Genomic DNA, 14,760 nt, shown 5'->3' with positions numbered 1-14,760 from the left:
ACTGGAGCAAAGAATTCCAAGACATTGTATCATTTCATAAGCTTAACTATAAAAGCCGAAAATAAATCCCGGCCTTTGCATAGCTGTCAGGAAGATAGAGCCTTAATAAGTGCTGTGCATCCACCAAAACATTCAGTCACCATGTCACAAAATGTATTCTGTTCAGATAGAAATGGTTGCACTATAATGAAGTGCTGCTCTGAATACTACATTTTTCCTCATTTAAGCACTTTAAGGGTTAAAAGCACAGCAATTATTTTACATGACATGAACCTGGGCTTTTAAATCTCAGCTGTGTCATGCAGCCTCCTGGTTGGTGAGCACCTGATGTCAGCAGTTTGAATGATGTCTGACACTAATTATGTGTTTTTCACAAGATTGCCAGGCAGGAGAGTCTGGGGGAATAGAAAGCTATTTAAAAGGTTTTCATGTGAGGTCTTACTCTCAATTTTTTGAAAGCCCTTACATCTCTTGCAGAGCAGCACCCTGCTAATGCTGTTGAGGAAGAGAAATGCTTTTTAAAAGGCTATTAATTAATGCTTGAAATGCATCGTTCTTGTTTGAAAGCCATATAAAGAAGAGCTTTTACATCTGTTTGTGTGATAAACGCAAAGCTGGGGAAAGATACTTTGTCCTTGTCATACCACCTGCCTTGGTGCTGACACAGAAGAACCTACCTGGTCAGCATATCAGAGCATTCAAAATTAATTGACAGATAGACATAAAACATTGTTAAATAATTAATTTGCCCTTTATCTGCTAATAAATCTTTCTAAAATGCTACATGACTACTGAACAATTCAAAGGTTTGGTTTGGGGCCTTATGTATATGCTACTCTGGATTTATATTTTCCTTTATAGTTTTTAGAGATACCATTCCCTCCATTTGCATATATGCATTCATGTATGACAGCTTTCCCTAAAATTCAGAAATGGCTTATATTTTCATTCAGATAGCTTTCTCCAAAGTCTAGGATTTAAAACTTTTATTTGTCATGCTTACGGTCAGCTTATGAATATTACTGAAGTAAGCAAGTCAAGCAGCTTGTCAAAGCAATCTCAGAGAGTAACTTGCTGTTGTGAATGGGATCAGGTCAATGACCAGACAGTACATCTACGTGAGGCAGAGGCAATGTTTTATACTGTCTTCAAGCAGGCAGACTCATACCAGTTTGGATCTTTCAGCACATGTTATGTCAAGTTACCTCACTCTGTTTCCAAAGACTCAGAAGGCTACATGAAACATCTTGGAGTCCTTCTTTGCCTTTGTAGGGTCCCACTTATTCCATTTTCTTCTCCCATATCCATCAGCTCTTCGAGGGAGCTTGTGTTATCAAGCTGTGACTTTTACAGTCTGGGATGGAAGAAGGAAAAAGTAGAAAACTAGTGCTCTGTTTCTGTATTGATATTTTACTAAAAAAAATTAAATAAAGTTGTAAATTATAAGCGCAGAATATTTAAAAATAGTCCAATATTACTAGTTAATAATTTATGAGTGAATAGATCTTAAATGCAATTCGCATGTGGAATCATAGGCAGGTAATACTGTTTCCAAAGGAGGTCTTGTACTGAATTTTGTACCAGTGCTGATGGGCATCATTGTGGAATGGAATATAAAATATTGCTGGTGAAATGCCGGCGGTTCTCTTTTTGAAAAAGACGGTATACACTATAATTGGGTTTGAACCACATGACATTTTTGAACCTTATGTGGAGGGAGATCTCTACAACTACCTGAAAGGAGGTTGTAGCAAGGTCGGTGTTGGTCTCTTCTCCCAAGTGGCAAGTGACAGGATGAGAGAAAATGGCCTTAAGTTGCACCAGGGGAGGTTTAGATTGGATATTAGGAAAGATTTCTTCACTGAAAGTGTTGTCACGCATTGGAACAGGCTGCCCAGGGAAGTGGTTGAGTCACCATCCCTGGAGGTATTTAAAAGACGTGTAGATGAGGTGCTTAGGGACATGGTTTAGTGGGCATGGTGGTGTTGGGTCGACGGTTGGACTCGATGATCTTAGAGGTCTTTTCCAACCTTAATGATTCTATGATTCTATGATTTTAAGTTTTTTGTATTAAATTCCATTAGTAGGGCACATATTAGATAGAGAGTGCTTCACTTGTTCTCAAAATAGTGGTGCTAAGTAGGTAAACTTTGTACATTTAACAGGGACTACTAATATTGAGGATATCACACTGTTACAGATTATCTGATTGACTTTGCTGAATTACTGCATTATAAAAAGGTGCACTGTAAAACAGTCAAATGCAAAGCAATACAAGCAGGAAAGAAGACATATAGCTTACACTTACAAGATGAGAAATTCTGCCTAGCAAAAAGTGAGTCTGAGTGGGAATTTAATATTACCAACTGTAATGAAAACACTCTGTAAAATGCTATGACTTAAATAAGGCTAACACAACCCTTGAATGAGTGAAAAAGAGTGTTTGATTTAGAAGAGTCATGTTACTTGAATGCCTAGCACTGGTAAGACTACTACTGAAATATTGATCCTGTATTTCGTATCCCAGGTGAATGTAGTAGTCAGAAGGGGACCACAGAAATTATCAATGGAAAACCAAAACCGTATTGTGTGAAGAGTTTTTAGAGTATGCATCTATGTGGCCATGTGCAGTCAGTCATTGATTAATGTGGGTTAGCCATGGGTTAGCTGGCAAAGGAAGAGCTAGGTCTGATCTGAACTGTACACCTGTGAAACTGCTGGTTTTCCTACCTGTGTGGATGTAGTGGGGAAGGCCCAGTCCCACACTGTTACAATGCCACGTGTCCTTGGAGCAGAAGTAGCATCTGTTGTGCTTAATGAAGAAGAGGCATGGAAGGTAGAGATGTTGATTATTTCGATCCTTTTTCATGGAAAGCACGTTTGCTAGCGTGAAGCTTCTTACTTTGTTAACCTTGTAAAATCAGGGAGGAATTTCTCCCCTCTGATACGTATCTTAGTTTCTGGGTGCACTTTTTTCTTCTCTTTTTGCATCATCAAAGGTTCACCATGGCTGAACAGGTTACTAAGCCACACGAACTGGTATTCTGCAACTGTATAGGAAGGTACAGTTGGGTGTGTACGTAGGGTTGGGTTAATTTCATCCCAAGTCAGTTTGGCAGAGATTTGGACAGTTCTTCACCTTTCCGTCAAGCATAGGTCACAGCTAACTTTCTGAGATCATTTGGATGTATCTGATCCAATCATTTCCCTGTATCACAGCCTTTTGGGGGGCGCCTCAGTCTCTTCTGCTTCTTGTCTGACGCACGTATTCAGTTTTATTGAAGAACAAAATGTATTCTGTCACTGAAGTATCTAGGTTTGTTGTTGAGACTTTGTGTGGACACTGGCTAGCTCTTGATACAAAGAAAGCCAGCTGTTGCAATTTTATGGTTATAGGAAAGCTGATGTTTAGCAAAGGCAAATTTAACAGGGTTACAGGCACCCCTGTAACCTTATAGAGTGCCCAGATTGGGAACATGTAATGAAATGTATTCATTATAATATCCCATAAATATTTCCCCACACATGGCAACAGACTAGGGAAATGCTTATCCTTCACGTTTAAAAAATAAAAGATGATCCTCCCCCAAATGCCATGATGCTGAAAAATATTTGAGGATCACTGTGTATAACTGATTCAAATAAAAAAAGATATTAAAAGCCTAAACGTGAGAGTATCAGAATAGGACAGTAACATTATGTTGTACATTGGATTAAACATTACTGTAAAATCAAATACTGCTCAGGTGTCAATATTTCTAAAAGTATTTAATTTTATTTGTTTTGGTTTTAGAACCAATGTCAAAGTAGGTCTTAGAAAGCATTGTTTATAGTGAGAAAGCAAATACTTTTTACATATATATAAATTATTTGGGAGAAAGTTAAGTGACTTGATAACAGAAAATACCTAGAATCAGAAGTTATCTTTTACATGACTTACTACGTTAATATAGCAGAAAAAGACAAAGGAAAATACACTGTTTGGATGCTGAAGCAAAACAAATTCAGATAGGAAAAAGTGAAGATTTTTAATACCAGATAATATTAGGGGATAGTTGGATTAAGAGGGAGCTGGGCTGTCTGTCATTGACTTTTAAAATCAAGACTAGATACTTTTCTGTGAATGGATCAGATCTCAGACAGATGCTGTTTGCAGAGCAAGGTCTTCAGTCTTTGTTACACTGGTGATCAACTGAGGAAATCAGAGCAGTTCCTTTTACAGTGAAAACTGACTAATTTCTTAAACACTTGGCCACTGAATATCTGCTACTAACATTAAAGTATTCACACAGGTATTACCATGCTGTTCCTACAGTGTAAGGGCCTAAATGTATTTCATAATGAAGGTTGCTGTCTAATTTCAGACAGGGCTCAGAAGTGCATGGTGCATCCAGCAGGACTTCACACGCTGCACAGATTATTTTTTATATATATCTATGTAATTATATTGTAATTTTACAGGATGGTTGCCCAGCACACTGAACACCATCTCCGTGTATACAAACATTAACAGCACACTCATGAGAACGCGAGTGTTTTAAAGTCACAGCACTGCTTTTGCTTTTTATTGACATGCTTTACCTTTCACTGTAAATATATTGTTTCTTGCTTTTGACAATTAGACTTACAAAAAGATAAAGTAAACACGGATATGGACATTCCAATGAGTATGTTTTAAAAAAGAACTCCCAAGTTTAGGAAGTACAGAGAGGAAATTGTCTTTATGAGTTACTTAACGGTTTCAGTTTGCATGCAACAGTAAAAACAAAAGCTCAGTAACTATGATTTCTGTATTGCAGTTTAGGAAAACATTACACAATTAATTCCACATAATACTTCCAAAAAATCTGGTTTAATCAGGAGTATGTTTAGGAGTGTTAAACAGCTTCAGAATGCAAAATGCATGCCATCTACTTAAGTGACTAATTGTAATAAAGGTGTTACATCCTCCTCTTCTACCACAGTTAGTAACTTAAAAACTACAAAGAGTTCTGTTTCAAAATGCAACTACCATCTACCTGACTTTTTTCCCCCTTACGTAATCGTGTTGTCTCTGGAATACTTTCATTGAAATCTGGTTATCAGGAAAGAATGTATGTTCTGTGTTGTTGGAAAGAGTGTCTTTTCATTCCTTTTACCTTAAGCATCAGAGATTCCCAAGGCTTCAAAAAGCCTGGTTTTTAGAGTAAACATTCATTAACTGTTGTGTAAAGATGGTCTTTCTAATAGTACAGGCTTGTAGTTTCTGTGTTTTGCTAGAATGACCTTTTCTGCAATACACAATTATATATAGCCTTGTGAATACGACACACAGTAATTTAGGGCTGTGGAGGGGAGAGAGAACTTCAGACTATCTTCTCTGCTTCCAAGTTATGATCAGCAATGCAGGAGTCTTCAAAAATCACAATTTTTAAATTTGTAAGATAACAGTCCCCAGTTCTGCTCAGCTAAACATTTTTGCGCAGTTAAATTCAATGCTAATTTTTCAATCTTATAAACAATTATTTACACGTTTGTTTGCATGCTTGAAGTTTCAAAGTTTAATAACTTGTGAAATAAACAAAACAGAGGGCCTGCTTTTAGAATGTGTTCACTGGGCTGAGTTTTACCCTATGAGATTGAAGGTTGCTTGAGATACTACAATTTAGTTCATACTTATGTACAGCTTAGTTACTGTCATGAGAATGGATGGTTGTTCTTTTATGAATTTAATAAGAAATAATAACTTGTCTACATAAGATGGGCTAGTCAGTAGGCTTCTCTGTTGTTTTAACAAAGCTGCTCTTGAATGAGTTTGCTTTTCGAAGGCCATTTGTTATATCAGTCTTTTTGCTCTCATGTTTTCTATGCTTTCTCCACCCTTTACTTTTTCCTAAAAAAATGTGGTATTTTTTATCCAGGCAATTATAAGAGATATCTATCTAAATTTTTTTTTTTCCCCTGGAATATTTTTTAATAATAGTTCCCTAAAAATAAAAATATTTTTACACTTGCAACAATGTTTTGCTTGCATACTAAATGTTCATAAACATAAAGGCAACACTATATGTACAAACATAAATTAATGTTTAGTGATCAAAATTGGATAATCTGAAAAGCACTGTATGTTTGCTTTGGATAAAGGGATGGGATATAAATAAAAAGCTTCATGGGTTGAGAAATTTCCTGAAATTGATGTGTGTGAAAAATAAAATTGCAGTTATGATATAGTAAGGGGTGGTTCATCCCCTTTCTCAAGCTTTAATTTCTTAAGCTTAATTTTAATATTGCCGTTTTATAGGTAATGTGTATTTTCTTCTATATCGTGTGTTTTCCTGGGCAACATTCAGTCTATTTTTCCTTCTGTTGCTAAAACTAAACAAAAATTTTTAGGGAGTGCTGCACAGAAATTCTCCTCCCCGGTTTGTCTGGGGAGGCCGAAACTTTTTTTTTCTGTATTTTCTGCCTGCACTATATTATTTGAAGTTGTAACTCTCTCTTGCATTAATCCTAAAAACTGAAGTGCTTAAAATTAAGTGATGAAAATTTTATATCCTGTTTTTTCTCTTTTTTGAGGGTCTTACAGATTTGTAAGAAAGGCATGCTAATTATGATCAGAATGATGTCAGTGTTTTCCTACCTGTGCTTTTGTAAACATACATGCGCTGAATAATATATTATAAAATTTATTTGTGTTATTCTGACATCAGTGAAAAATGGCCCATTCCTTTTCAAGTGAGTAAAATGAATAGGAAGAGAAATGGTGGAAAATTTTGCGTTAGCATTAGAAATGCCTGACGTCTCTGCTAATGCATTATTATTTTTGCAAGTATGCAAGAACTGCAAACTAGCATGTTATGCAGCAGATGCTTTAGATGTTGCGCAGTAGAATATGCAGCAGCTGAAACTAATGGGATTAATTGATCTTGACTGATAGAATTAAAAAAGCCTATACTTCTAACTAATATTCATAAATATTCAAGTCTAATTGAAATAAAGTGTACATAAAAATGCTGGTGTCAAATAGAACTGATGGGTTTTAGTTTCCCTTAGGTTAAAGTATACTATGGGAACATGATAGATGAAGAACTGGTTTTCTGCTCATGTAAACATAGGTTTCTCTGCAGATGCAGTACTTGATTAGGTGAAGAAGTAGTGTGCCACATGATTATTGGTTACCCGTAGGGATTAAATCCTATTTTGATGGGGTCCCATTATTTTTAGTACCTTGTACATTTACTCATGGCAGAAAGGTAAATAAGTATTTCAAAAATCATTTTACTTTTTACATCACCATCAGCAAGGCAGAGCAGATGGACATTTCCCTGCATGATTTTGTTGTTGCTCTGTAGGTTGGGTTGGTACTGAGAGATGCCTGTGTTCGGCTCAGTTGCTAATATCCAAACAAGCCCAGAGCTGAGATAAGGGTTCATAAGATAAGATAGTGCAGGACTTGGGAACCCCACAGTGACCATTTTGCTTTCTGTGTGCTATTGGGAGAGTCAGCTGGGGCTGTGTGTCCAAGATAGGCTGAGTGGTGCTGCACTCTGAGCTGACCAGTCTCAGTGTCCCATCTGTAAAATGGGAGTAGGACATAGTTTCCTAATTCAGCCATGTGCAGGGAGGATAAATACATTCATATGGTCTAAATGGTTCAAACCCTGCAGCAACACCCACACTGAGAAGCCAGGCTTTCCTCAGCTCTGGAGAGGCATCCAGCCATAGCAGGCTGGAGGTCTCTGCAAGCCCTTTCACCTTCCTGCTTGGTGTTTGCTGTTGCGGTTTGCTGTGTGTGCTTTCCTTTCAAATAATTTCTTTCTCTTTTCTAGTTTGAGGGTTGCAAGAAAGCCTTTTCCAGACTAGAAAATCTCAAGATTCACTTAAGGAGCCATACGGGTGAAAAGCCGTACCTTTGTCAGCACACTGGCTGCCAGAAAGCATTCAGCAACTCCAGCGACCGCGCCAAGCACCAGAGGACACACTTGGACACTGTAAGGAAGCAGAAGTCACATTGCAGTCCCCTGTATATTAGACTGTGTGCTCCTTTCCTCCAGCTTGGTGGCAGCAGGTAGCCCATAACCATAGAGATGGGAGGCAGAAGTGTCTGATGAGGCTGTTTAAGCTGTTTGAGAAGTGACCCGGTAATATAAGCATGGATGAAGATGGGCCAAACTAGTTGATAAAAAGGCCACAGCTCCATGGGCTTTGCTGCGGGTAGAGGCAGTAACTTTCTCCCACTTAGGTGATCTTTATGGAACCTGAAGTCACTATGCAAGGACACAGAAGCCATCTGCGATAATAACTGCTATTCTCTGGCAAAAACTGTTTAACTTAAGGCTGGGGCATGTGCCAAAAAGTCAAGAGAGGAAGAATAATTTTGTAAACCTAAAAATTTTCATGGCAACAAATTGTTGCTTGTGAATTTGAGTCACAGCTGAGATTTGCTTAAAAACTTTTGTTTCATAATAGAAGATTGTGTTTCGTCAGAGACAAGCAGTTTCCAAAGGGCAGAAGTCCAGAAAGAAAACGAGAACAATGCCATTTGAATTAAATGGCTGTCACAAAACTTAAATTATCCATTTCGAATAGTCGATAGTATGGCTTGTAAGTTAATAATTTGTACAAGGTGTTTTCAGAAATGCTTTGTGAAACGTCAATGGCTAAATTGCAAAATAGCTAATTTCAGCAAACAGTTGGACCTAATGTTCATTTAATACTCTGTATTGTGGACCTACAGGTCTTCAGGGAAGACAGGCAGGTTAGAACAGGCAGGAGGAGATCTTTGTAGAGATTTGTATTTATTTGGTGAGTTAGATTTATCGGGCTTCCTTTTAAGAAAACTATAAAGGTATTACAGGACTGGTATCTTTCTAAAATGATATGTGTTATTAGAAAATGTGAGCTGAAGGAGTTTGTCTTGTACTTCACATTAAAATATGTATTTTTGTGTGTAATATTTTTGAAACTTCAGTATTCAATGCTTGCTTTGTTTTTTTCTTGCTCTCTTTGTAATGTAGTAAACTAACACTTCTTCTTGTTCTCTTTTTCTGAAGCAGATTCTTCTGTAATCCTAAACAGTCTATCTGGGCCTTTACTGCAGTTTTTTAACCTGATTTACTAAAGAATGTAATTTCTGATTAAGTCAAAGATTGCTCTGAGGGTGGAAAAATTGTGAGTATAACTAGCAATATTCATTGTACTGATTACAAAAAAAAAGGTAACAATGAAAGGTGTCATAATAAAAGCTTTCCTTCAGTTTCTCTTCCTTATAAGCCTTACTTTCCTCCTTTCCTTTTCTAATAAATTACCGAGCATTCTGCTTGTAATAATTTACAACATTTGTCTTCTGTAATAATGTGGTTTGCAGCATCTCAAGGCTCAAAAGGGATTCTCTTGAGTTAAAATAATCTGTGATGTAACAGCTGCTTTATCCTTTTTTTTTTTTTGACTTAGAAACCTTATGCATGTCAGATTCCGGGATGTACTAAACGATACACAGATCCAAGTTCCCTGAGAAAGCATGTGAAAGCCCATTCCTCCAAAGACCAACAAGTCAGGAAAAAGGTAAATTTTCTACCATGTTGACTGGTGTAAAGCTTATGTGGAGAAGTCAGTGTTCTAATATTAGATGTTTCAATGCATCTTCAAGTACCTGTGCTTATTTCAGACTGTTGATTAGAAAAAATGTTAATGGGAAATAATAGATACGGTTCTTATATAGATGATAATTTCATCTTTGACTTAATGAGGCTGCCTGCTTTAATGCTTTTTATTTTCTGATGTGATTATTAATCACTAAACATACATAGTGAGGCAAATAAAAAATAATTTTTAAAAACAGAAATTTTTGTTTTTAAAGTTCTGCCACTTGGTAAATACATAGTAATACAAAACCCAGTTTATATGGCCAGTCTCAGATGGAAGGATGGATTTTGAGGGCAGATGAACAGTATGTGAGATTAAGCTCTAAATTTTATTTCCATATGCCAGACACTTCCAAATACCAAGACATTTCACAATGCTGGTTCCCTGTGGATGTCAAGTCCATGAGTCAACAGTTGTTTATATGTGTAAGCACATCTTTGAAGAGCTGAGTTGTGACCTAAGGGGATGATTTTTTTTTTCCTGAGCGTTTCTCATCATATCTCCTATTAATCACTGGCACTATTTCATTAGATTGTTTAGATCATTGAGGACAAAAATCTAAGCTTTCATTTTAAAGGAAACTGGTCCTGATAAACGGGGAACATGCATGAACTGGGGTAGGGATAGATAAACCTTTGAGATGTCAGCCCCATGTAAAACAAGTTACAGTTTAGAAGTTTTAAAATTAAATGCATAGCCATTCATAGAAAGTAGCAAAAAAATTGCTTTGTACAGCATTGGAAGCACTAAGTGGCAGTCTTTAAAGCTGCAGTATACAAATTCGAAGAGTAAGTTTTGATTCAATGGTTTGTTGAAGCAGGACGTGGCAGCAGAGACCTGCATGTCAGCCTCTGAGGAACTGGCCTGTAGTATTATTGAGGAATTTCCTTTAAACTTATGAGTGCCCACTCCTGTATCAGAAATGAAGTAACTGAGCATTCATTTTCACCTTAGTAAGTTGTGCTTTCGCTCCCTTGCTCCTGTGCACGCTGTCCACGGGCAGGACTGCTGAAGGAGGTCTGTGAGCCCTGTTCTGCCTATCCCAGGAGGGCAACTCAGCTACCCAGGCACTGTCTTTTACAGGCATGTGAAGTAAATGCTGATCAAGACATTGCATTCGGAGAAATTTGTGTGTGATGCCTCAAGTAAAACTGGCATAATGGACTTTCTGATTTTCCTTCCTGCATTTCAGTCACTGTTTGATTTTGCTCATTTTCCATTCCTTCTTTGTGCCAAACAGTTTAAACCTGGCCCTTTTTACTCCTTGCTTGACTCTCTATGGGCACATTCTAGACTTAAAATTGCTTATTTTTTCATCCCTGTTTGATAAGGATTAATTTAAGCTCATTGGTCACCTGAGATACATTGATATATGGAAGGGGAAATAAGCCAAACCTCCACAAAAAGAAAAGAAAAATTGTGGCATCTATCAAGCTGGATACTTAAAGCATGGATGAAGTTTGCAATGTATAACGTCTACAAGGTACAGCATAGTTGCTGGACCTTCGAGAACTTAAAACTGCTAACTAACATCATGCTTTGGTTATTTGAAATATTTCCTGGCAGTAATAATAATAAAAAGTAAGAAACAATAAACCTTTTAATGCAGAATTAAGGTTATTTATGGCTTTAAAAGTGAAAATTGGCTTAATGTCAAAAAGATCTTTACAAAAATGTGAATTCATCGAAAATAACCATAAAAATTCCAAGGTGATAAAGGCACAGTGGAGTAATACTTCCAGCCCTAGGGATCTATTCTGTTGAAAAGAATGAAACCCTTTGCTGTCACACCCCGTTAGTCATGGATTCATTTAATATATCGTGCCTGACTGCTTTTAAACCTCCTTTTAACCTCCCCCTGTGCACCAAGTGGCATTATTGTGGTGTCTTAAGTTGTTGGCTCTCCAAGACTGTACCTGCAAATATGTCTTTGATGTTGCATAGACTTAAAATAGCAGGATGAAATATATTTATAACAGTGCAATCAGCTACTTGCGGTACTAAACATTACATTTGAGTCTTCAGCCCAGATTTGCTAGATCTGTCCTCAAAGCTTTGACACTTTCCTTGGCCCTCTAAGATAGGGCCAGATTATGCAATGTGATATAGATAAATTTCCGTCTCTGAATTATTTTAAGCAACTTTTGTTGATACACGTTTATGGTTTACGATGTAAGGCAAAAATGCCTTTTCTGCAAATCTTGTAAGGCAGCCACTGTTCCCCTTCTCCTCCCAACCCCCAGCCTCCAGCCATCCACCAAATACATTTAACTGGGAATCTCTCCAGGTAATGGGATGAAATCCTATAGACCAAGAAGATCCCGGTGCAAATACATTTAATGCAAGCAATTTAGTGGATAGAACAATAATTTTTCATTTACTTTTCAAAGAAAAGCAGAAGAGTAAAGAGAGCCATGCCTGCTTTAATCATCTTTGTGTAATTTGTAAAATTCTTCATAAACATGAGGGCAAACAAGTACACAAATACCATGCAAACACGTGGGAACAGATGCTGAAAATGTCTAGCAAACCATTTTAGGTATAATCTCTATGCATCATAATATTCAGTCTGTACTTTTAAAATATGTTAGTGGGATAAAAAGCAGTGCTTCCTATCTTATTTTAAAAAATAAAAATTGCTGACTGTGCCTGGGTTTCATCTTCCCGTGGGGAAGATGGATGGAGCTCCTTCTAAGCAGGGAAGTCAGTGATAGAAAACTAGGCAGCACCCAAAATGAGAGCATAAAGCGATGCTGAGAGGAATGCTAATGCACAACATGCCCCTGGACTACAATTACTTTTAAAACCTGTCCTCTTCTTAGTCATCTCCTCCTTTCAACTTTGAAAGGACAACAAACCTAAAAGATTTTTTTGTAAGTTGAACAGTTACCATGTGGTGCTTATTACCACAACATATAATGGAAGCTAAGAGCCATGTGGGATTCAAACGGAACTGGATATTTCTGTGGGTAATGAGACAGGGTTAAAAAAGAAACATGAGATTTGCAAGGGATATTGGTGCTTCAAGATCATGATTCAGGATAGGAGTCAGCATCAAGCTGAATAGATTAGGGAAAAGCGTGGTTATTCTGTACTGCTTATTTACAGTTTCTCACTCTTTCTCCTGAAATGCCAGCCACTAGTGGACACAGTGTACCTAACTTAAAGCAGTCTGGATGGATCTTGGGCCTGATCTGAAAGAAGCATCTGCTTCTCAGTTGGTACTTTAAAATAACCTTCAGGCTGCCTAGCCTTAATTTATATATTCTCCTGCTTTTTTCCTTCTCTCATTCCATTTTTATAATCCTTTTGTCTTTCAGTTTCCTTTCTTACTCTATCTTCCACCTTTGTAGCTTTGGGTCTTTAGGATATGCAACCCAAACTGAACATCTGTAGGTGGCTGAGGTGCGTATGCTGTGGTAAGACCAGTCCCAGGACTTTCTTCCTCCCCAGATTCTCCTATATTCTTTCATCTTTCACCCTGTTTCTTTCCTTCATTTTTTCCATATGCAGAGTTCAACTAAATTCTCAATTTAGAAAGCATACTGGTACATACAGGCAAATGCCACTTAAACATTTGACGTGCTGTGTGTTTGCTAATCTTTATCTAGCTCAGACCTCATATTAATTTAGGATCTCATGAACTGTTTACCTTTTCTTTTCACCTCACATCAATAATTACCTAACAACTGTTCAGCTTTTTCAATCTTCCGTGTATTTTCAAGGCAGACCAGGACCAGAACGTGAAATGAGTGGATTTTTTCCTTTTGGGAAACTCTAAAAAGGAGAGAAGTCCAGTTTTTAGCTGAGTCGCTTCCTGAACTAGCGGCTTTTATATGAAGAGGGGCTATAGCGGCCTAAACTGATTGTTTCCCAGAATCAATGGTAAACATGCAGGATTTTTGAAAGACAAGGACAAGGAGGAAAAATTAATGGGTTGAAATTGCTATTTCATTTATTCTTTCAAATACCTAGTAAAAACAATATGGTTACTTGGCTTGCTTTGTGGAAGTGCAGAGAATCAGAAGAAAAGGTTAGGAAATCAGCAGGATGAGTGAGGCAGGTATTTTCTTCAGCTAATCTTGATATTATTTATTCTTCTTAAAAAACACTAACACTATTTTCTGACTTCATAAAATCTGAAAAGCATTTATGCACTGATACTTTTTGTTCTGAGTATAGACTGGCTCTGAAGATTGCCAGCCTATAATATTAGGTGCAGCTGTTAATGGTAGAAATATTGTCTACATGAAGTCAGGGTGAATCATTATGCCTATTAGATCCTATAGTTCTTATTTGTAGAACAACTTTAATAAGGAAGGCTACAGTTGACAGCTTTGCTTTGGTATCTTCAACAGGGCTGACTAATTTTGTTCCTTGAGTCATCCTGCGGAGTCTCTGACTAGTCAAAAAATAGGGCACTACTTGACACAAGTAAGCTTATTTTCAGTTGGTTACACCTTGTGTTTTCAGTAAACAGCAAATTTCTTTCATCTGTGAACTGATGATACTGGAAATATGAATCAATAGCTCTTTTAGTTTATAAGTCTTTTTATTGAAGTTAGTGAAAATGAAATTATGCAACATATCATTACAAAACCCAGAACCTGCACTATTACGTATGCAGTGATCTGAAACCAATATAGAAGGTGAATACTACCATTATGCTCTTCATGAAGATCTATTTGTTGTGCGACCTAGCACTCAGCCTTGTACAAGTATAAGAACATTACCTTTTTCCTACAAGTATACCATGAAGAACAATTTGCTATTTCTGCAGGAGTCTTGCTGAAGAAACCTGTATTTGTAAATGTAAAGAAATATTTAATTCACCTTTAAGTATTACAGTGCCAGTCCCACTGTGAATGGAATGGACCCTCCACTGGCTCTGTGTAGACCTTGTCATGAACATCTGCAATGTCTAATGTAAAAACCTTTTTTAAAGGTTTTCTCTTTTTAAAAAGTGCATTTTCAAACAGATAAGAGATAATTTAAAACAAGGACAAAAGATTGCTTTGATTTTGTATAGCTGTTGGCAAGGAGAACTTCAGTTCGGTAACACCTACCTTATCTGAACAGTACAGTGGCTATGCTTTTAGATACGGTTTTAATTTTATCCATAAGTATAACAGTGAA

At 37.1% G+C, this 14,760-nt stretch overlaps 1 protein-coding gene across 1 annotated transcript in view; it reads left to right on the top strand.

The window, feature by feature from the left end:
- The window catches only part of GLIS3 (GLIS family zinc finger 3), a 175,701-nt gene that overhangs the window by 112,757 nt on the left and 48,184 nt on the right, over positions 1 to 14,760 (top strand). The window contains exons 4-5 of the mRNA XM_076362512.1: positions 7,809 to 7,970; positions 9,433 to 9,543. Coding sequence (XP_076218627.1) covers positions 7,809 to 7,970; positions 9,433 to 9,543 — 273 coding nt within the window. The remainder of the gene's footprint in view (positions 1 to 7,808; positions 7,971 to 9,432; positions 9,544 to 14,760) is intronic.

The sequence above is a fragment of the Aptenodytes patagonicus genome, chromosome Z, assembly GCF_965638725.1.
Source record: "Aptenodytes patagonicus chromosome Z, bAptPat1.pri.cur, whole genome shotgun sequence".
NCBI classification, from domain to species: Eukaryota; Metazoa; Chordata; class Aves; order Sphenisciformes; family Spheniscidae; genus Aptenodytes; species Aptenodytes patagonicus.
This window is presented reverse-complemented; position numbering and strand designations above follow the sequence as displayed.